The following is a 22,765-nucleotide window of genomic DNA, read 5'->3' on the forward strand; positions in this document are numbered from 1 at the left end:
TATCTGTTCTTCATCTTTTAGTTTCCAGGAATGAAAAAACTTTATGATTTCAAAGCTCATGAAGGAGAAATTGAAGATATCGCGGTCAGCGCTGACAACAAGGTGACCTGCGGGAATGATGACTCACGGGTGGATATGGGGCGTCCATAATCTGCGCCCGGTGATGACGCTGTGTGTGCTCTGCAGGTGGTGACAGTCGGCCAGGATTTCCGCTGCTGTGTCTGGGAGTCCGACCAACTTCTTTCTGAGCTCAGCTGGAATGAAAATCTGCCCAGTATCCCCGAGAAGATGTATAGATACCGCGCCTGCAGGTGAGGTCAGGGAGGGGGGTGGAGTCAGTCTAGGTGGGAAGGTGGGGGATGAAGGCCGTGTATGAGGCGGGGGTTGTGGGTTGGGAGTGGAGTGTGTTGTGGGTGGAGTTTTCTCTTGGGTGGAGTCAGTATTTCACGGGGTGGGTTTTGTGGGTGGAGTTTTTTCTCCTGGCTGGGTCAGTCTTTTAGGGGGTGGGTTGTGGATGGAGTTTTTCAGGGGGTGGGTTGTGGGTGGAGCTTTCTCTCCTGGGTGGAGTCAGTCTTGTAGTGGATGGAGTTTTTTCTTGGGTGGAATCAGTATTTCACGGGGTGGGTTGTGGGTGGAGTTTTCTCTCCTGGATGGAGTCAGTCTAGGGGGCTTGTGGGTGGAGTTTTCTCTCCTGGGTGGAGTCAGTCTAGGGGGCTTGTGGGTGGAGTTTTCTCTCCTGGGTGGAGTCAGTCTAGGGGGCTTGTGGGTGGAGTTTTCTCTCCTGGGTGGAGTCAGTTTAGGGGGTTGTGGGTGGAGTTTTCTCTCCTGGGTGGAGTCAGTCTTTCAGGGGATGGGTTGTGGGTGGATCTTTCTCTTGTGGGTGGAGTTTGAGGAGTGACTGTACATTTTCAGGTTCGGGAAGGTGCTGGACCAGAAGAACAGTCTCCGTCTCTACACAGTGCAGATCCCTCATAAAAGAGAACGCCGCCCCCCGCCGTGTTACATCACTAACTGGGACGGACAGAGCTTCCTGCCCCTCCTCACCGAGCCGTGCGGTAATGAGGTCATCTCCTGCCTGGCAGTGAGGTCAGGACGCTGCCTTATTCAGGGTCCCATCTTCCCGTTATTGGTGACCCCTCACATTGTGTGTTTCTGGGTTTTCCTTCCCTAATCCCCATCACGTCTTCTCTCCTCCTGCTGATGACTCCTCCTCTGCACGTCTTCTCTCCTCCTGCTGATGACCCCTCCCCTGCACAGCTTCTCTCCTCCTGCTGATGACCCTTCCCCTGCACGTCTCCTCTCTTCCTGCTGATGACCCCTCCTCTGCACCTATTCTCTCCTCCTGCTGATGACCCCTCCCCAGCACGTCTCCTCTCATCCTGCTGATGACCCTTCCCCTGCACGTGTCCTCTCCTCCTGCTGATGACCCTTCTCCTGCACGTCTCCTCTCCTTTTGCTGATGACCCCTCCTCTGCACCTCTTCTCTCCTCCTGCTGATGACCCTTCCCCTGCACATCTCCTCTCCTCCTGCTGATGACCCTTCCCCTGCACATCTTCTCTTCTTTTGCTGATGACCCCTCCCCTGCACGTCTTCTCTCCTCCTGCTGATGACCCCTCCCATGCACGTCTCCACTCCTCCTGCTGATGACCCCTCCCCTGCACGTCTCCTCTCCTCCTGCTGATGACCTGTCCCCTGCACGTCTCCTCTCCTCCTGCTGATGACCCTTCCCCTGCACGTCTCCTCTCCTCCTGCTGATGACCTGTCCCCTGCACGTGTCCTCTCCTCCTGCTGATGACCCCTCCCCTGCGCGTCTTCTCTCCTCCTGCTGATGACCTGTCCCCTGCACGTCTCCTCTCCTCCTGCTGATGACCCTTCCCCTGCACGTCTCCTCTCCTCCTGCTGATGACCCTTCGCCTGCACGTCTCCTTTCCTCCTGCTGATGACCTGTCCCCTGCACGTCTCCTCTCCTGCTGCTGATGACCCTTCTCCTGCACGTTTCCTCTCCTCCTGCTGATGACTCCTCCTCTGCACCTCTTCTCTCCTCCTGCTGATGACCCCTCCCCTGCACGTGTCCTCTCATCCTGCTGATAACCCCTCCCCTGCACGTGTCCTCTCCTCCTGCTGATGACCCTTCTCCTGTACGTGTCCTCTCCTCCTGCTGATGACCCTTCTCCTGCACGTCTCCTCTCCTTTTGCTGATGACCCCTCCCCTGCACGTGTCCTCTCCTCCTGCTGATGACCCTACTCCTGCACGTCTCCTCTCCTTTTGCTGATAACCCCTCCCCTGCACGTGTCCTCTCCTCCTGCTGATGACCCTTCTCCTGCATGTCTCCTCTCCTTTTGCTGATGACCCCTCCCCTGCACGTTTCCTCTCCTCCTGCTGATGACCCTTCTCCTGCACGTGTCCTCTCCTCCTGCTGATGACCCTTCTCCTGCACGTGTCCTCTCCTTTTGCTGATGACCCCTCCCCTGCACGTGTCCTCTCCTCCTGCTGATGACCCTTCTCCTGCACGTCTCCTCTCCTGCTGATGACCCTTCTCCTGCACGTCTCCTCTCCTCCTGCTGATGACCCTTCTCCTGCACGTCTCCTCTCCTCCTGCTGATGACCCTTCTCCTGCACGTGTCCTCTCCTCCTGCTGATGACCCTTCTCCTGCACGTGTCCTCTCCTCCTGCTGATGACCCTTCTCCTGCACGTGTCCTCTCCTCCTGCTGATGACCCTTCTCCTGCACGTGTCCTCTCCTCCTGCTGATGACCCTTCTCCTGCACATGTCCTCTCCTCCTGCTGATGACCCTTCCCCTGCACGTCTCCTCTCCTCCTGCTGATGACCCTTCTCCTGCACGTGTCCTCTCCTCCTGCTGATGACCCTTCTCCTGCACGTGTCCTCTCCTCCTGCTGATGACCCTTCTCCTGCACGTGTCCTCTCCTCCTGCTGATGACCCTTCTCCTGCACGTGTCCTCTCCTCCTGCTGATGACCCCTCCCCTGCACGTCTCCTCTCCTCCTGCTGATGACCCTTCTCCTGCACGTGTCCTCTCCTCCTGCTGATGACCCTTCTCCTGCACGTCTCCTCTCCTCCTGCTGATGACCCCTCCCCTGCATGTTTCCTCTCCTCCTGCTGATGACCCCTCCCCTGCACGTCTCCTCTCCTCCTGCTGATGACCCCTCCCCTGCACGTCTCCTCTCCTCCTGCTGATGACCCTTCTCCTGCACGTCTTCTCTCCTCCTGCTGATGACCCTTCTCCTGCACGTCTCCTCTCCTCCTGCTGATGACCCTTCTCCTGCACGTCTCCTCTCCTCCTGCTGATGACCCTTCTCCTGCACGTCTTCTCTCCTCCTGCTGATGACCCTTCTCCTGCACGTCTCCTCTCCTCCTGCTGATGACCCTTCTCCTGCACGTGTCCTCTCCTCCTGCTGATGACCCTTCTCCTGCACGTGTCCTCTCCTCCTGCTGATGACCCCTCCCCTGCACGTCTTCTCTCCTCCTGCTGATGACCCTTCTCCTGCACGTCTCCTCTCCTCCTGCTGATGACCCTTCCCCTGCACGTCTTCTCTCCTCCTGCTGATGACCCTTCTCCTGCACGTCTCCTCTCCTCCTGCTGATGACCCTTCTCCTGCACGTCTCCTCTCCTCCTGCTGATGACCCTTCTCCTGCACGTCTTCTCTCCTCCTGCTGATGACCCTTCTCCTGCACGTCTCCTCTCCTCCTGCTGATGACCCTTTTCCTGCACGTCTCCTCTCCTCCTGCTGATGACCCTTCTCCTGCACGTCTCCTCTCCTCCTGCTGATGACCCCTCCCCTGCACGTCTCCTCTCCTCCTGCTGATGACCCTTCCCCTGCACGTCTCCTCTCCTCCTGCTGATGACCCTTCTCCTGCACGTCTCCTCTCCTCCTGCTGATGACCCCTCCCCTGCACGTCTCCTCTCCTCCTGCTGATGACCCTTCTCCTGCACGTCTCCTCTCCTCCTGCTGATGACCCTTCTCCTGCACGTCTCCTCTCCTCCTGCTGATGACCCTTCTCCTGCACGTCTCATCTCCTCCTGCTGATGACCCCTCCCCTGCACGTCTTCTCTCCTCCTGCTGATGACCCTTCTCCTGCACGTCTCCTCTCCTCCTGCTGATGACCCTTCCCCTGCACGTCTCCTCTCCTCCTGCTGATGACCCTTCTCCTGCACGTCTCCTCTCCTCCTGCTGATGACCCTTCTCCTGCACGTCTCCTCTCCTCCTGCTGATGACCCTTCTCCTGCACGTGTCCTCTCCTCCTGCTGATGACCCTTCTCCTGCACGTCTCCTCTCCTGCTGATGACCCTTCTCCTGCACGTCTCCTCTCCTCCTGCTGGTGACCCTTCTCCTGCACGTGTCCTCTCCTCCTGCTGATGACCCTTCTCCTGCACGTGTCCTCTCCTCCTGCTGATGACCCTTCTCCTGCACGTGTCCTCTCCTCCTGCTGATGACCCTTCTCCTGCACGTGTCCTCTCCTCCTGCTGATGACCCTTCTCCTGCACGTGTCCTCTCCTCCTGCTGATGACCCTTCTCCTGCACATGTCCTCTCCTCCTGCTGATGACCCTTCCCCTGCACGTCTCCTCTCCTCCTGCTGATGACCCTTCTCCTGCACGTGTCCTCTCCTCCTGCTGATGACCCTTCTCCTGCACGTGTCCTCTCCTCCTGCTGATGACCCTTCTCCTGCACGTGTCCTCTCCTCCTGCTGATGACCCTTCTCCTGCACGTGTCCTCTCCTCCTGCTGATGACCCCTCCCCTGCACGTCTCCTCTCCTCCTGCTGATGACCCTTCTCCTGCACGTGTCCTCTCCTCCTGCTGATGACCCTTCTCCTGCACGTCTCCTCTCCTCCTGCTGATGACCCCTCCCCTGCATGTTTCCTCTCCTCCTGCTGATGACCCCTCCCCTGCATGTCTCCTCTCCTCCTGCTGATGACCCCTCCCCTGCACGTCTCCTCTCCTCCTGCTGATGACCCTTCTCCTGCACGTCTTCTCTCCTCCTGCTGATGACCCTTCTCCTGCACGTCTCCTCTCCTCCTGCTGATGACCCTTCTCCTGCACGTCTCCTCTCCTCCTGCTGATGACCCTTCTCCTGCACGTCTTCTCTCCTCCTGCTGATGACCCTTCTCCTGCACGTCTCCTCTCCTCCTGCTGATGACCCTTCTCCTGCACGTGTCCTCTCCTCCTGCTGATGACCCTTCTCCTGCACGTGTCCTCTCCTCCTGCTGATGACCCCTCCCCTGCACCTCTTCTCTCCTCCTGCTGATGACCCTTCTCCTGCACGTCTCCTCTCCTCCTGCTGATGACCCTTCCCCTGCACGTCTGCTCTCCTCCTGCTGATGACCCTTCTCCTGCACGTCTCCTCTCCTCCTGCTGATGACCCTTCTCCTGCACGTCTCCTCTCCTCCTGCTGATGACCCTTCTCCTGCACGTCTTCTCTCCTCCTGCTGATGACCCTTCTCCTGCACGTCTCCTCTCCTCCTGCTGATGACCCTTCTCCTGCACGTCTCCTCTCCTCCTGCTGATGACCCTTTTCCTGCACGTCTCCTCTCCTCCTGCTGATGACCCTTCTCCTGCACGTCTCCTCTCCTCCTGCTGATGACCCCTCCCCTGCACGTCTCCTCTCCTCCTGCTGATGACCCTTCCCCTGCACGTCTCCTCTCCTCCTGCTGATGACCCTTCTCCTGCACGTCTCCTCTCCTCCTGCTGATGACCCCTCCCCTGCACGTCTCCTCTCCTCCTGCTGATGACCCTTCTCCTGCACGTCTCCTCTCCTCCTGCTGATGACCCTTCTCCTGCACGTCTCCTCTCCTCCTGCTGATGACCCTTCTCCTGCACGTCTCCTCTCCTCCTGCTGATGACCCCTCCCCTGCACGTCTTCTCTCCTCCTGCTGATGACCCTTCTCCTGCACGTCTCCTCTCCTCCTGCTGATGACCCTTCCCCTGCACGTCTCCTCTCCTCCTGCTGATGACCCTTCTCCTGCACGTCTCCTCTCCTCCTGCTGATGACCCTTCTCCTGCACGTCTCCTCTCCTCCTGCTGATGACCCTTCTCCTGCACGTCTCCTCTCCTCCTGCTGATGACCCCTCCCCTGCACGTCTCCTCTCCTCCTGCTGATGACCCTTCTCCTGCACGTCTCCTCTCCTCCTGCTGATGACCCTTCTCCTGCACGTCTCCTCTCCTCCTGCTGATGACCCTTCTCCTGCACGTCTCCACTCCTCCTGCTGATGACCCCTCCCCTGCACGTCTCCTCTCCTCCTGCTGATGACCCTTCTCCTGCACGTCTCCTCTCCTCCTGCTGATGACCCTTCTCCTGCACGTCTCCTCTCCTCCTGCTGATGACCCCTCCCCTGCACGTCTCCTCTCCTCCTGCTGATGACCCTTCTCCTGCACGTCTCCTCTCCTGCTGATGACCCTTCTCCTGCACGTCTCCTCTCCTCCTGCTGATGACCCCTCCCCTGCACGTCTCCTCTCCTCCTGCTGATGACCCTTCTCCTGCACGTCTCCTCTCCTCCTGCTGATGACCCTTCTCCTGCACGTCTCCTCTCCTCCTGCTGATGACCCTTCTCCTGCACGTCTCCTCTCCTCCTGCTGATGACCCCTCCCCTGCACGTCTCCTCTCCTCCTGCTGATGACCCTTCTCCTGCACGTCTCCTCTCCTGCTGATGACCCTTCTCCTGCACGTCTCCTCTCCTCCTGCTGATGACCCTTCTCCTGCACGTCTCCTCTCCTCCTGCTGATGACCCCTCCCCTGCACGTCTCCTCTCCTCCTGCTGATGACCCTTCTCCTGCACGTCTCCTCTCCTCCTGCTGATGACCCTTCTCCTGCACGTCTCCTCTCCTCCTGCTGATGACCCTTCTCCTGCACGTGTCCTCTCCTCCTGCTGATGACCCTTCTCCTGCACGTGTCATCTCCTCCTGCTGATGACCCTTCTCCTGCACGTCTCCTCTCCTCCTGCTGATGACCCTTCTCCTGCACGTCTCCTCTCCTCCTGCTGATGACCCTTCTGCACGTCTCCTCTCCTCCTGCTGATGACCCTTCTCCTGCACGTCTCCTCTCCTCCTGCTGATGACCCTTCTGCACGTCTCCTCTCCTCCTGCTGATGACCCTTCTCCTGCACGTCTCCTCTCCTCCTGCTGATGACCCTTCTCCTGCACGTCTCCTCCCTCCTGCTGCTGATGACCCTTCTCCTGCACGTCTCCTCCCTCCTCCTGCTGATGACCCTTCTCCTGCACGTTTCCTCTCCTCCTGCTGATGACCCTTCTCCTGCATGTTTCCTCTCCTCCTGCTGATGACCCTTCTCCTGCACGTGTCTTCTCCTCCTGCTGATGACCCTTCTCCTGCACGTTTCCTCTCCTCCTGCTGATGACCCCTCCCCTGCACGTCTCCTCTCCTCCTGCTGATGACCCTTCTCCTGCACGTCTCCTCTCCTGCTGATGACCCTTCTCCTGCACGTGTCATCTCCTCCTGCTGATGACCCTTCTCCTGCACGTCTCCTCTCCTCCTGCTGATGACCCTTCTCCTGCACGTCTCCTCTCCTCCTGCTGATGACCCTTCTGCACGTCTCCTCTCCTCCTGCTGATGACCCTTCTCCTGCACGTCTCCTCTCCTCCTGCTGATGACCCTTCTGCACGTCTCCTCTCCTCCTGCTGATGACCCTTCTCCTGCACGTCTCCTCTCCTCCTGCTGATGACCCTTCTCCTGCACGTCTCCTCCCTCCTGCTGCTGATGACCCTTCTCCTGCACGTCTCCTCCCTCCTCCTGCTGATGACCCTTCTCCTGCACGTTTCCTCTCCTCCTGCTGATGACCCTTCTCCTGCACGTTTCCTCTCCTCCTGCTGATGACCCCTCCCCTGCACGTCTCCTCTCCTCCTGCTGATGACCCTTCTCCTGCACGTCTCCTCTCCTCCTGCTGATGACCCTTCTCCTGCACGTCTCCTCTCCTCCTGCTGATGACCCTTCTCCTGCACGTCTTCTCTCCTCCTGCTGATGACCCTTCTCCTGCACGTCTCCTCTCCTGCTGCTGATGACCCTTCTCCTGCACGTTTCCTCTCCTCCTGCTGATGACCCCTCCCCTGCACGTCTCCTCTCCTCCTGCTGATGACCCTTCTCCTGCACGTCTCCTCTCCTCCTGCTGATGACCCTTCTCCTGCACGTCTCCTCTCCTCCTGCTGATGACCCTTCTCCTGCACGTCTCCTCTCCTCCTGCTGATGACCCTTCTCCTGCACGTCTCCTCTCCTCCTGCTGATGACCCTTCTCCTGCACGTCTCCTCTCCTCCTGCTGATGACCCCTCCCCTGCACGTCTCCTCTCCTCCTGCTGATGACCCTTCTCCTGCACGTCTCCTCTCCTCCTGCTGATGACCCTTCTCCTGCACGTCTCCTCTCCTCCTGCTGATGACCCCTCCCCTGCACGTCTCCTCTCCTCCTGCTGATGACCCTTCTCCTGCACGTCTCCTCTCCTCCTGCTGATGACCCTTCTCCTGCACGTCTCCTCTCCTCCTGCTGATGACCCCTCCCCTGCACGTCTCCTCTCCACCTGCTGATGACCCTTCTCCTGCACGTCTCCTCTCCTCCTGCTGATGACCCTTCTCCTGCACGTCTCCTCTCCTCCTGCTGATGACCCTTCTCCTGCACGTCTCCTCTCCTCCTGCTGATGACCCCTCCCCTGCACGTCTCCTCTCCTCCTGCTGATGACCCTTCTCCTGCACGTCTCCTCTCCTCCTGCTGATGACCCTTCTCCTGCACGTCTCCTCTCCTCCTGCTGATGACCCTTCTCCTGCACGTCTCCTCTCCTCCTGCTGATGACCCCTCCCCTGCACGTCTCCTCTCCTCCTGCTGATGACCCTTCTCCTGCACGTCTCCTCTTCTCCTGCTGATGACCCTTCTCCTGCACGTCTCCTCTCCTCCTGCTGATGACCCTTCTCCTGCACGTGTCCTCTCCTCCTGCTGATGACCCTTCTCCTGCACGTGTCATCTCCTCCTGCTGATGACCCTTCTCCTGCACGTCTCCTCTCCTCCTGCTGATGACCCTTCTCCTGCACGTCTCCTCTCCTCCTGCTGATGACCCTTCTGCACGTCTCCTCTCCTCCTGCTGATGACCCTTCTCCTGCACGTCTCCTCTCCTCCTGCTGATGACCCTTCTGCACGTCTCCTCTCCTCCTGCTGATGACCCTTCTCCTGCACGTCTCCTCTCCTCCTGCTGATGACCCTTCTCCTGCACGTCTCCTCCCTCCTGCTGCTGATGACCCTTCTCCTGCACGTCTCCTCCCTCCTCCTGCTGATGACCCTTCTCCTGCACGTTTCCTCTCCTCCTGCTGATGACCCTTCTCCTGCACGTTTCCTCTCCTCCTGCTGATGACCCTTCTCCTGCACGTGTCTTCTCCTCCTGCTGATGACCCTTCTCCTGCACGTTTCCTCTCCTCCTGCTGATGACCCCTCCCCTGCACGTCTCCTCTCCTCCTGCTGATGACCCTTCTCCTGCACGTCTCCTCTCCTCCTGCTGATGACCCTTCTCCTGCACGTGTCATCTCCTCCTGCTGATGACCCTTCTCCTGCACGTCTCCTCTCCTCCTGCTGATGACCCTTCTCCTGCACGTCTCCTCTCCTCCTGCTGATGACCCTTCTGCACGTCTCCTCTCCTCCTGCTGATGACCCTTCTCCTGCACGTCTCCTCTCCTCCTGCTGATGACCCTTCTGCACGTCTCCTCTCCTCCTGCTGATGACCCTTCTCCTGCACGTCTCCTCTCCTCCTGCTGATGACCCTTCTCCTGCACGTCTCCTCCCTCCTGCTGCTGATGACCCTTCTCCTGCACGTCTCCTCCCTCCTCCTGCTGATGACCCTTCTCCTGCACGTTTCCTCTCCTCCTGCTGATGACCCTTCTCCTGCACGTTTCCTCTCCTCCTGCTGATGACCCTTCTCCTGCACGTGTCTTCTCCTCCTGCTGATGACCCTTCTCCTGCACGTTTCCTCTCCTCCTGCTGATGACCCCTCCCCTGCACGTCTCCTCTCCTCCTGCTGATGACCCTTCTCCTGCACGTTTCCTCTCCTCCTGCTGATGACCCTTCTCCTGCACGTCTCCTCTCCTCCTGCTGATGACCCTTCTCCTGCACGTCTTCTCTCCTCCTGCTGATGACCCTTCTCCTGCACGTCTCCTCTCCTGCTGCTGATGACCCTTCTCCTGCACGTTTCCTCTCCTCCTGCTGATGACCCCTCCCCTGCACGTCTCCTCTCCTCCTGCTGATGACCCTTCTCCTGCACGTCTCCTCTCCTCCTGCTGATGACCCTTCTCCTGCACGTGTCTTCTCCTCCTGCTGATGACCCTTCTCCTGCACGTTTCCTCTCCTCCTGCTGATGACCCTTCTCCTGCACGTGTCTTCTCCTCCTGCTGATGACCCTTCTCCTGCACGTTTCCTCTCCTCCTGCTGATGACCCCTCCCCTGCACGTCTCCTCTCCTCCTGCTGATGACCCTTCTCCTGCACGTCTCCTCTCCTCCTGCTGATGACCCTTCTCCTGCACGTGTCATCTCCTCCTGCTGATGACCCTTCTCCTGCACGTCTCCTCTCCTCCTGCTGATGACCCTTCTCCTGCACGTCTCCTCTCCTCCTGCTGATGACCCTTCTGCACGTCTCCTCTCCTCCTGCTGATGACCCTTCTCCTGCACGTCTCCTCTCCTCCTGCTGATGACCCTTCTGCACGTCTCCTCTCCTCCTGCTGATGACCCTTCTCCTGCACGTCTCCTCTCCTCCTGCTGATGACCCTTCTCCTGCACGTCTCCTCCCTCCTGCTGCTGATGACCCTTCTCCTGCACGTCTCCTCCCTCCTCCTGCTGATGACCCTTCTCCTGCACGTTTCCTCTCCTCCTGCTGATGACCCTTCTCCTGCACGTTTCCTCTCCTCCTGCTGATGACCCTTCTCCTGCACGTGTCTTCTCCTCCTGCTGATGACCCTTCTCCTGCACGTTTCCTCTCCTCCTGCTGATGACCCCTCCCCTGCACGTCTCCTCTCCTCCTGCTGATGACCCTTCTCCTGCACGTTTCCTCTCCTCCTGCTGATGACCCTTTTCCTGCACGTCTCCTCTCCTCCTGCTGATGACCCTTCTCCTGCACGTCTTCTCTCCTCCTGCTGATGACCCTTCTCCTGCACGTCTCCTCTCCTGCTGCTGATGACCCTTCTCCTGCACGTTTCCTCTCCTCCTGCTGATGACCCCTCCCCTGCACGTCTCCTCTCCTCCTGCTGATGACCCTTCTCCTGCACGTCTCCTCTCCTCCTGCTGATGACCCTTCTCCTGCACGTCTCCTCTCCTCCTGCTGATGACCCTTCTCCTGCACGTCTCCTCTCCTCCTGCTGATGACCCTTCTCCTGCACGTCTCCTCTCCTCCTGCTGATGACCCTTCTCCTGCACGTCTCCTCTCCTCCTGCTGATGACCCTTCTCCTGCACGTCTCCTCTCCTCCTGCTGATGACCCTTCTCTTGCACGTCTCCTCTCCTCCTGCTGATGACCCTTTTCCTGCACGTCTCCTCTCCTCCTGCTGATGACCTGTCCCCTGCACGTCTCCTCTCCTCCTGCTGATGACCTGTCCCCTGCACGTCTCCTCTCCTCCTGCTGATGACCTGTCCCCTGCACGTCTCCTCTCCTCCTGCTGATGACCCTTCTCCTGCACGTTTCCTCTCCTCCTGCTGATGACCCCTCCCCTGCACGTCTCCTCTCCTCCTGCTGATGACCCTTTTCCTGCACGTCTCCTCTCCTCCTGCTGATGACCCTTCCCCTGCAGTCTTTTTCTGGTTGTCACCCCTCCATTGTGACTCTCTTCTGCTCCGAGTTGTGATCTTTCCATTAATGCCCCGTTGCTTGGTTGTTGCAGTGATTGTGGAACGTTCCTGGGCCTGGGCTCCGTCACCGGCTCCGTCGCCATCTACATCTCCTTTTCTCTTCAGGTTTGTAGCGCTATGTTGTAATGGGCGCAGGGGTGTTAACGGTTCTTGTGGCAGTTTATGGAGCATCATGTGGAGCGCAGCACAGGGGGAATTAACGCTCGCGAGTCCATATCTCAGACGGGACCATAGAATATGATGTTCTGGGTGCAGCTCTAGCAGTGACTGGAGTAGGATATGTGCAGGTCAGTGCAGCAGCCTCCAGACCGCGATCATTTTCCTGACGTGTAATGTCCCGTAGTCATCCATTTAGCGGGGGAAAGCTGAACGTCTGTTCTTTCGCCTTCATCAGGCCGCCTCGTGTGAGCTTATACTGTATAGCAAAGAACAGTCTAATGCATAGGACCCCTGTACAGAGATGTATGCCACGCAGCATGTGGGTCCCTATGGTGGACGGACGCCGCGATAGTCCTCTTTACTGTTCACAGTGTCGGGGGCTTACCTCTCTGACAGCCGGCACATACGCAGTGTGGACGGAGGGGGTCGGGGGCTTACCTCTCTGACAGCCGGCATATACGCAGTGTGGACAGAGGGGGTCGGGGGCTTACCTCTCTGACAGCCGGCATATACGCAGTGTGGACGGAGGGGGTCGGGGGCTTACCTCTCTGACAGCCGGCATATACGCAGTGTGGACGGAGGGGGTCGGGGGCTTACCTCTCTGACAGCCGGCACATACGCAGTGTGGAAGGAGGGGGTCGGGGGCTTACCTCTCTGACAGCCGGCACATACGCAGTGTGGACGGAGGGGGTCAGGGGCTTACCTCTCTGACAGCCGGCACATACGCAGTGTGGACGGAGGGGGTCAGGGGCTTACCTCTCTGACAGCCGGCACATACGCAGTGTGGAAGGAGGGGGTCGGGGGCTTACCTCTCTGACAGCCGGCACATACGCAGTGTGGACGGAGGGAGTCGGGGGCTTACCTCTCTGACAGCCGGCACATACGCAGTGTGGACGGAGGGGGTCGGGGGCTTACCTCTCTGACAGCCGGCACATACGCAGTGAGGACGGAGGGGGTCAGGGGCTTACCTCTCTGACAGCCGGCACATTCGCAGTGTGGACGGAGGGGGTCGGAGGCTTACCTCTCTGACAGCCGGCACATACGCAGTGTGGACGGAGGGGGTCGGGGGCTTACCTCTCTGACACCCGGCACATACGCAGTGTGGACGGAGGGGGTCAGGGGCTTACCTCTCTGACAGCCGGCACATACGCAGTGTGGACGGAGGGGGTCGGGGGCTTACCTCTCTGACACCCGGCACATACGCAGTGTGGACGGAGGGGGTCGGGGGCTTACCTCTCTGACAGCCGGCACATACGCAGTGTGGACGGAGGGGGTCGGGGGCTTACCTCTCTGACAGCCGGCACATACGCAGTGTGGAAGGAGGGGGTCAGGGGCTTACCTCTCTGACAGCCGGCACATACGCAGTGTGGACGGAGGGGGTCGGGGGCTTACCTCTCTGACAGCCGGCACATACGCAGTGTGGACGGAGGGGGTCGGGGGCTTACCTCTCTGACAGCCGGCACATACGCAGTGTGGACGGAGGGGGTCGGGGGCTTACCTCTCTGACAGCCGGCACATACGCAGTGTGGACAGAGGGGGTCGGGGGCTTACCTCTCTGACAGCCGGCATATACGCAGTGTGGACGGAGGGGGTCGGGGGCTTACCTCTCTGACAGCCGGCACATTCGCAGTGTGGACGGAGGGGGTCGGAGGCTTACCTCTCTGACAGCCGGCACATTCGCAGTGTGGACGGAGGGGGTCGGGGGCTTACCTCTCTGACAGCCGGCACATTCGCAGTGTGGACGGAGGGGGTCGGAGGCTTACCTCTCTGACAGCCGGCACATTCGCAGTGTGGACGGAGGGGGTCGGGGGCTTACCTCTCTGACAGCCGGCACATACGCAGTGTGGACGGAGGGGGTCGGAGGCTTACCTCTCTGACAGCCGGCATATACGCAGTGTGGACGGAGGGGGTCGGAGGCTTACCTCTCTGACAGCCGGCACATACGCAGTGTGGACGGAGGGGGTCAGGGGCAGAACGAGTATGACCATCTTATCTGGAGCTTCCAGTTATTGATGATTGTGCCCCCAACCCCCCCACACAAGGGGGAAAGGTGCAGATTAATCCTGTAGAGATTTGTCCTAAGAGATGGGCTAAGCTTGACGAAAGATGGTTATACCAGCAATAATGTGCCATGTGGTGGGTATATGGTAAAAATCTGATAATGTGTTGTCCCATCTGCCCTGTGTTTGTGCATCTCATTATCCTATTCCTTATTCTCCTTTTTATCATTCTCCCCAACCCCTCCATCTTTATTTTTCCCCCCTTTCTTCCACTTTCTTCTTCTCTTCCTCCTCTTCTTTCTACACTTAGTCCTCTTCTTTCTTCTGCACCCTCTGTCCCTCCTCCTGCGCCCTCTGTCCCTCCTTCTGTGCCCTCTGTTCCGCCTCCTGTGTCCTATAAATCTTTCTTTCTGCAATTCCCCCCTTCTCTTTTCCACTGTGCTCCCCTTTCTTCCTCATTTCACTTTCACTCCATTTTCTCATTTTTCCACCCCACATCCTTATTACCTTCTTTTCCCCCATTGCTGTATTCTCCTCCTGTTTCCCTCCGCTCCCTTCCCCTCCTCTGTTTCCCTCCGCTCCCTTCCCCTCCGCTCCCTTCCCCTTCTCTGTTTCCCTCCGCTCCCTTCCCCTCCTCTGTTTCCCTCCGCTCCCTTCCCCTCCTCTGTTTCCCTCCGCTCCCTTCCCCTCCTCTGTTTCCCTCCGCTCCCTTCCCCTCCTCTGTTTCCCTCCGCTCCCTTCCCCTCCTCTGTTTCCCTCCGCTCCCTTCCCCTCCTCTGTTTCCCTCCGCTCCCTTCCCCTCCTCTGTTTCCCTCCGCTCCCTTCCCCTCCTCTTTCACTCCGCTCCTTTCCCCTCCTCTGTTTCACTCCGCTCCTTTCCCCTCCTCTGTTTCACTCCGCTCCTTTCCCCTCCTCTGTTTCCCTCCGCTCCCTTCCCCTCCTCTGTTTCCCTCCGCTCCCTTCCCCTCCTCTGTTTCCCTCCGCTCCCTTCCCCTCCTCTGTTTCCCTCCGCTCCCTTCCCCTCCTCTGTTTCCCTCCGCTCCCTTCCTCTCCTCGGTTTCCCTCCGCTCCCTTCCTCTCCTCGGTTTCCCTCCGCTCCCTTCCTCTCCTCGGTTTCCCTCCGCTCCCTTCCCCTCCTCTGTTTCACTCTGCTCCTTTCCCCTTCTCTGCTCCCTTCCCCTCCTCTGTTCCCCTGTGCTCCCTTCCCCTCCTCTGTTTCCCTCCGCTCCCTTCCCCTCCTCTGTTTCCCTCCGCTCCCTTCCCCTCAGCTGTTTCCCTCTGCTCCCTTCCCCTCAGCTGTTCCCCTCAGCTGTTTCCCTCTGCTCTTTTTTTCCCCTTGTTCTGTTTTTTCCTGTTTTCCCCTCCGCTCCCTTTTCCCCTCCGCACCCTTTTGTTCTTCTCTTCCCCTCCTTTACATTCTCTTCGTCCTTTTTTTTCCTCTTTTCCCCTCTGCTCCCTTTTTTCCTCTTCTTTTCCCCTCCGCTCTTTTTTTTTCCTCTTTTCCCCTCCACTCCCTTTTCTTCCTCCTTTCCCCTGCACTTCCTTTTTCTCATTCTTTCCCCTCCGCTCCCTTCTCTTATTTGTTCCTCCTTCGCTCCCTTTTTTTCCTCATTCTTTCCGCTCCCTTTTCGTCCTCTTCCGCTCCTTTCTCTTATTCCTTTCCCCTCCGCTCCTTTCTTTTATTCCTTTCCCCTCCGCTCCTTTCTTTTATTCCTTTCCCCTCCGCTCCCTTCTCTTATTCCTTTCCCCTCCGTTCCCTTCTCTTATTCCTTTCCCCTCTGCTCCCTTCTCTTTTTCCTTTCCCCTCCGCTCCTTTTTATCATTCTCCCCAACCCATCCATCTTTCCCCCCCGCCCCCTTTATTCCACTTTCTTCTTCTCTTCCTCCTCTTCTTTCTACACTTAGTCCTCTTCTTTCTTCTGCGCCCTCTGTTCCGCCTCCTGTGCCCAATTAATCCTTCTTTCTGCAATTCCCCCCTTCTCTTTTCGACTGTGCTCCCCTTTCTTCCTCATTTCCCTTTCACTCCATTTTCTCTCTTTTTTTACCCCACATCCTTATTACCTTCTTTTCCCCCATTGCTCTATTCTCCTCCTGTTTCCCTCCGTTCCCTCCGTTCCTTTCCCTCCTCTGTTTCCCTCTGCTCCCTTCTGCTCCCTTCCCCTCCTCTGTTTCCCTCTGCTCCCTTCCCCTCCTCTGTTTCCCTCTGCTCCCTTCCCCTCCTCTGTTTTCCTCTGCTCCCTTCCCCTCCTCTGTTTCCCTCTGCTCCCTTCCCCTCCTCTGTTTCCCTCTGCTCCCTTCCCCTCCTCTGTTTTCCTCTGCTCCCTTCCCCTCCTCTGTTTCCCTCCCCTCCCTTCCCCTCCTCTGTTTCCATCTGCTCCCTTCCCCTCCTCTGTTTCCCTCCGCTCACTTCCCCTCCTCTGTTTCCCTCTGCTCCATTCCCCTCCTCTGTTTCCCTCTGCTCCATTCCCCTCCTCTGTTTCCCTCTGCTCCATTCCCCTCCTCTGTTTCCCTCTGCTCAATTCTTCTCCTCTGTTTTCCTCTGCTCAATTTCCTTCCCCTGTTTCCCTCCCCTCCCTTCCCCTCCTCTGTTTCCCTCTGCTCCCTTCCCCTCCTCTGTTTCCATCCGCTCCCTTCCCCTCCTCTGTTTCCATCCGCTCCCTTCCCCTCCTCTGTTTCCCTCTGCTCCTTTTTTTCCCCCATTTTTCCCCTTGTTCTGTTTTTTCCTCTTTTTCCCCTCTGCTCCCTTTTTTCCTCTTTTTCCCCTCTGCTCCCTTTTTTTTCCCTCTTTTTTCCCCTCCGCTCTCTTTTTTTTTTTCCTCTGTTCCCCTCCGCTCCCTTCTCTTATTTGTTCCTCCTTCGCTCCCTTTTTTCCCTCATTCTTTCCCCTCCCTTTTCTTCTTCCTCCGCTCCTTTCTCTTATTCCTTTCCCCTCCGCTCCTTTCTCTTATTCCTTTCCCCTCCGCTCCCTTGTCTTATTTGTTCCTCCTTCGCTCCCTTTTTTCCCTCATTCTTTCCCCTCCCTTTTCTTCCTCCTCCGCTCCTTTCTCTTATTCCTTTCCCCTGCACTTCCTGTTTCTCATTCTTTCCCCCCTGCTCCCTTTTCTTATTCCTTTCCCCTCCGCTCCCTTCTCTTATTCCTTTCCCCTCTGATCCCTTCTCTTATTCCTTTCCCCTCCGCTCCCTTTTCTTCCTCCGGTCCCTTCTCTTATTCCTTTCCCCTCCGCTCCCTTCTCTTATTCCTTTCCCCTCCAATCTCTTCTCTTATTCCTTTCCCCTCCGCTCCCTTCTCTTATTCCTTTCCCCTCCGCTCCCTTCTCTTATTCCTTTTCCCTCCGATCTCTTCTCTTATTCCTTTCCCCTCCGCTCCCTTTTCTTCCTCCGGTCCCTTCTCTTATTCCTTTCCCCTCTGCTCCCTTTTCTTCCTTTTTCGCACCCTTCTCTTATTTCTCCCTCCTTCACTCCCTTTTCTTCCTCCTCTGCTCCCTTCTCTTATTCCTTTCCCCTCCACTCCCTTCTCTTATTCCTTCCTCCTTTGCTCCCTTCTCCTATTCCTTTCCCCTCTGTTCCCTTCTCTTATTCCTTTCCCCTCTGTTCCCTTCTCTTATTCCTTTCCCCTCCGCTCCCTTCTCTTATTCCTTTCCCCTCTGCTCCCTTCTGTTATTTCTTTCCCCTCCGCTCCCTTCTGTTATTTCTTTCCCCTCCGCTCCCTTCTGTTATTCCTTTCCCCTCTGCTCCCTTCTCTTATTCCTTCCCCTCCTCTCCCTTTTCTTCCTCCTTTCTCCTGCACTTCCTTTTTCTCATTCTTTCCCCTCAGCTCCCTTTTTTTTTTCTCTCTTCCCCTCCGCTCCCTTTTTTCCCTTGCGCTCCCTTTTTTCCCTTACGCTCCCTTTTTTCCTCTTTTCCTCTCCACTTCCTTTCCCTCATTCTTCCCCCTCTGCTCCCTTCTCTTATTCCTTTTCCCTCCGCTCCCTTTTTTTTTTCCTCTTTTCCCCTCTGCTCCCTTCTTCCCCCTCCGCTCCCTTCTCTTATTCCTTTCCCCTCCGTTCCCTTCTCTTATTCCTTTCCCCTCTGCTCCCTTCTCTTATTCCTTTCCACTCCGCTCCCTTTTTTTTCTCTCTTCCCCTCCACTCCCTTCTTTCCCCTCCGCTCCCTTTTTTCCTCTTTTCCCCTCCACTTCCTTTCCCTCATTCTTCCCCCTCTGCTCCCTTCTCTTATTCTTTCCCCTCTTCTCCCTTCTCTTATTCCTTCCTCCTCTGTTCCCTTCTCTTATTTCTTTCCCCTCCGCTCCCTTCTCTTATTCCTTTTCCCTCCGCTCCCTTCTCTTATTCCTTTCCCCTCCGCTCCCTTTTTTATCCTCTTTCCCCTCCGCTCCCTTTTTTATCCTCTTTCCCCTCCGCTCCCTTTTTTTCCTCTTTTCCCCTCCGCTCCCTTCTCTTATTCCTTCCTCCTTTGCTCCTCTTTGTCTTCATGCTCTGCTGTCTTTCTGTACAGAAGCTGTACTACGTGCAGGAAGCTCACGGCATTGTGGTCACGGACTTGGCCTTCTTCCCGGATACGACGCAAGGACAGATTCTACGTGGTGACAATGAGGCGGCCATGCTGAGTGTGGCGGTGGACAGTCGCTGTAAACTACACGTGGTGCCCAATAGACGTAGGTGTCCTCAGCTCAGTAGAGAGAGGGATGTGGGGTTGTTGGGGTCAGCGTGCTGTAATAACAGTGATGACATGGTGGATGGGCAGTGCGGGATACTGATCACTGCTGGTTGCTCGGATTATAGTCTATGATCACACTACAGCACAGAGTCTACATAATCTAAAGTCGGAGGCTAGATGGATGGAAGGGGATATAGGGATGGAGCCAGGTTCTGTGGGCTGAATAGTAGGCGAGCCCTTGCAGTGTGTATAGTCACTGATGCCTTTACTGACGTCTCCTGCATTTTCCCATTCAGGTACCTTCCCTGTGTGGCTGCTATTCCTCTTGTGTGCAGTGCTGGTCGTCGGCGCCATCATTCTGCTCCAATACACGTTTCCAGGCTTCTTCTAGGAGTGTCCTCTGAGTGGAGATCTATGACAGTCCAGGACATGACCTGGAGCCGGTGTGTATGGAGGAATGAGAAGATCCCATGGTCATGATGAAGGGGAGACGTCTTACTCATTTATCCGCACATGATTTCTCTCCGGACAATGAGCGGCTGCAATGAGAAGGATCGAAGTTCTCCTCGTCCTCCTCTCCACATTCCATGTCATCTGCTCTATTGAAATTACTGGTCAATGAACTAATGTTGAAACATGATGGTCGACTATGAAGGGCCGACCATTTATCTCACTGATTATGGACCATTGTGTACTAATGTCGCCTCTGTGGATACATCCGCCTGTAGACTGATGTGCTCTTGTCCATGGTGGTTGATTCTCCACCATGACTCGTAGAACCTGCATAACCCCACGTCACGGCCATCCATACAGCATCTCCATGTTGGAGACCACCCTGCATGTGCGGAGACGGCTGAGCTAGAAATGTACTAATAAAGGGGGATTTTATACTCTCGCTTTTCAGCCCTGCATGCTTGTTATCTGGTCGTGCCGTGATATTCACAGCAGACCGTGTATGAAGGTGTACTGCTACGTGGATGTGAGGAGGGGGCGCAGCACTGGTCGCCTGCGGATAGTCTTCTGTGTAAGACCAGTAAAGGACTAGAAATACAGATTTTATCTAATTTTATAACGCTTATTTTATTTTCCAAAATATTCACAAATTACATTCTCCCATACACTTAGTCCGTACACAACTGGAATGATTGAACGGTGTCACTGTGACCACAGGTCAGGGGCCGGACGGCCACATTTACTCAGGAACGTTTCCTTCCACGTCCAGCTGCTCCCGTCTAGTGGATGAAACTCTGGTGATGGCTAAAGGATCCAGAAGCCAAGACATTCACTGATAGAAGCGAAGATCTCAGCCCCAACTTTTGGTGTTGGTTCTCCTCTGGGGATATCAGGCTGGTGAGGAGATCACGGTCATGGCTGAGGCTCGGTATCGTCATAATGTGACTAGTATTATACCATCAGGCCCATAAAGCTATTACTGTGGCTTCTGTACGGTGACCACGGTTTTCATCATTTCTCCTCCGTACAGCAGAATCAATGTGAATAATGCGGAGACTGCCGTGGTCACACGTCATGAAGGTTGTAATCTTGGTGTGTCATCACATCTAATGTCTGACTATGTGGTCACACTGTGACTACAAAAAATCCAAACCTCCTAGATGATTTAGGTGTCAGGTGTGAGTCTCACCTGATTTTGCCACCGTGGACCATCGTTCATGTCGCGTGTGACTTGCTTGGGTACCTGCCTTTGATTTAATTTTGCATGACTAATGTCACCATGATTCAATGGGACTAACACAAATCCTGCACGATCGTTTCTTTCTTAACCCTTCCACTTTCTCAAGTCATTGGACAGTTGAGTGATCGACTGTTCCTTGTCCTCGGCCCCTATTATTTCACTACAAATTAAGGACATGAAATGTCTGGCGATAGTAATGAGTAATGAAATGTTATATTGGCTGTTATTCTGCTCTGCAAACGTGTAGGTGAAAGTGGCCGCCATGTGGCTGAAAAAGAGACCTTCAAGGAAAATGTTAGATACCTTCATGAATGTGAATCCTGAGGGTGATCTAATTATCAAAGTACTGGTGTATAAGAACAGAGAGGCAGAATACAGCTAGAGAAGGCAGAAGCCAAGAAACAAAGGCTCCTGATCGGTGGACCGAGACATCAGCCGGCACACATGGTGGCCGTATGGTTTTGGTGCCAATGAAGCCATTGGTGTATATTGTACAAGAGACCCTAGATGGGGAGGTGGCAGGACACCTAAACTGATGTGACAATTCTCAGTACAGACAGAGCGCGCGACAGCAAAGACATGAAATAATCTTCACCGACGTCAACCTAACTGAGCGTGAAGACAGAAACCAACAAACAAGCAAGTGCCGGCAGCTGGAGGCAAAACAAAGCATGACGAGGGCCGAATGCCAGTTCTGATGGTGTCCATGCTTCAGTCATTGACCACATCCAACGTTATGAGGAGTTTGAGGTTGTGGCTGCGGAGGATATTCCGAAGTGGCAGTGTAATATTTCTGGTTATCCCTTTAATTAACTCACAGTCTGCACCTTATTCTCATCCTGATGGCTTTACACATTCATTGTGAAAAAATGACCATTGTTACCATCCCTACAGGACTGTAGTAGTGATCGGATGGTGGAGCCATTACCATGAATGAAGGCTGTACCGGATCTGGTGTAGCCACGCGTGGAGTAGTAGTCTCCTCTGCTGACTAATGAGGTAGCACTGGTGACCTGGGTTGATTCATTAAGGTTAGCACCTCTGTATTTTCGGTCCATGAATGGGCCCTATTACATAGAGAAGGCAGATCTTGGTTTTTGAGTTTTCTCAGTAAATACTGATGGTGCAGACGGTAGATGATGTGATGACTGCAGTATAGACAGATGTGGGGTGAGTGCCTTTTACATGGCTATTGATGTCAGACTTGTGTTCTGAACGTCTCCCTCCCCTGATAAGTTGATGGACAGTTGACAAGGCGCCTTCTGTGATTAGAGCCTCAGAGTCGGTCATTGGAGGCCTGGGTCCCAGGATGCGTGGTTGGTGTTAGTCCAGATGATTATTTTATGAGTCCAGATGATTATTTTATATTTGCTCAGGTATTTATTAGAAGAATTAATGTTTGTGATTAGTTTTTGAGTCTACTCCTGGTAACGTTCTTGAGCTCTTCATATTGTTGCACTGATGCGCCCACAAACTGTGAAAAAACACGATTCATGTATCGCTGGTGATACGGAAAGAGACCTTCTAGAAAACCAATGTGACCACCGTGAGCCAGAACCAGCAGAGCCACGTAAGGATGGGAAGAGGCTTCATCCATGGGAAGTGCTATCACAAAAGAAAAGAGATTGTAGAAATGAGTACAATATATCAAGCTGGACCCCCATCTAAAGAAGCCCCCTCTATACAATCTGCCCCAGACTCCAGACCTAGACCTAAGAGAGTCGAGTCCCCAGTTTACAGTCTGTTCCGGATTCCTACCTAAAGAGGCCCCAAGTCTACAGTCTGCCCCAGACTTAAAGAAGGTTACAATCTGCACCAAACCTAAAGAGCCCCCTCTATACAATCTGCCCCAGACCTAACGGAGTCCCCAGTTTACAGTCTTCTCCAGATTCCGACCTAAAGAAGCCCCAAGTCTACAGTCTGCCCCATACTTAAAGAAGGTTACAATCTGCACCAGACCTAAAGAAGCTCCCTCTATTCAATCTGCCGGGATCTAGACCAAAACATAAAAACAAACCCTACATACTGCCTCACATTCCAGACCAGACCTAAAGAAGTACACACAGTCTGCCACAGACTACCAGACCCAGACCTAAAGAGGTCACCTCCTCTTCAATATGCTCCAGACTCCTGGCCTGGACCTAAAGAATTCCCCAGTCTGCCACAGACTCCGGGCCAGATCTAAATAGGTCACCAACTCTACAATTTGCTCTGGACTCCAAACCCAGACCTAAAGAAGCACCCAGTCTCTAAAGAAGGTACCCATTTTACAATTCGCTACAGCCTCCAGACCAAAACCTAAAGAAGCCCCCAGCCTACAGTCTGACCAAACTTAAGGAGGGCATCATTTCTACAATTTGCTACAGACTCTAGACCCAGCCCTAAAGAAGGTTATAGTCTGCCGCAAACTCTGGACCCAGACCTAAA

At 55.6% G+C, this 22,765-nt stretch overlaps 2 protein-coding genes across 2 annotated transcripts in view; one reads left to right on the forward strand and one right to left on the reverse strand.

Annotated features, from left to right (window-relative positions):
- Positions 1 to 19,717, forward strand: PREB (prolactin regulatory element binding). The gene is made up of 6 exons (XM_075332331.1): positions 1 to 102; positions 187 to 311; positions 913 to 1,086; positions 11,866 to 11,938; positions 18,484 to 18,643; positions 18,942 to 19,717. The coding sequence occupies exons 1-6, from the start codon at positions 31 to 33 to the stop codon at positions 19,034 to 19,036; spliced, it is 699 nt and encodes a 232-aa protein (XP_075188446.1). The 5' UTR covers positions 1 to 30; the 3' UTR covers positions 19,037 to 19,717.
- Positions 19,700 to 22,765, reverse strand: part of LOC142267330 (phospholipase ABHD3-like) — a 16,834-nt gene continuing 13,768 nt past the window's right edge. The window contains exon 10 of the mRNA XM_075332330.1: positions 19,700 to 21,943. Within this exon, the coding sequence (XP_075188445.1) occupies positions 21,744 to 21,943 (200 nt within the window). The 3' untranslated portion in view covers positions 19,700 to 21,743. The remainder of the gene's footprint in view (positions 21,944 to 22,765) is intronic.

This window comes from Anomaloglossus baeobatrachus, unplaced genomic scaffold (assembly GCF_048569485.1).
Source record: "Anomaloglossus baeobatrachus isolate aAnoBae1 unplaced genomic scaffold, aAnoBae1.hap1 Scaffold_2945, whole genome shotgun sequence".
Lineage (NCBI taxonomy): Eukaryota > Metazoa > Chordata > Amphibia > Anura > Aromobatidae > Anomaloglossus > Anomaloglossus baeobatrachus.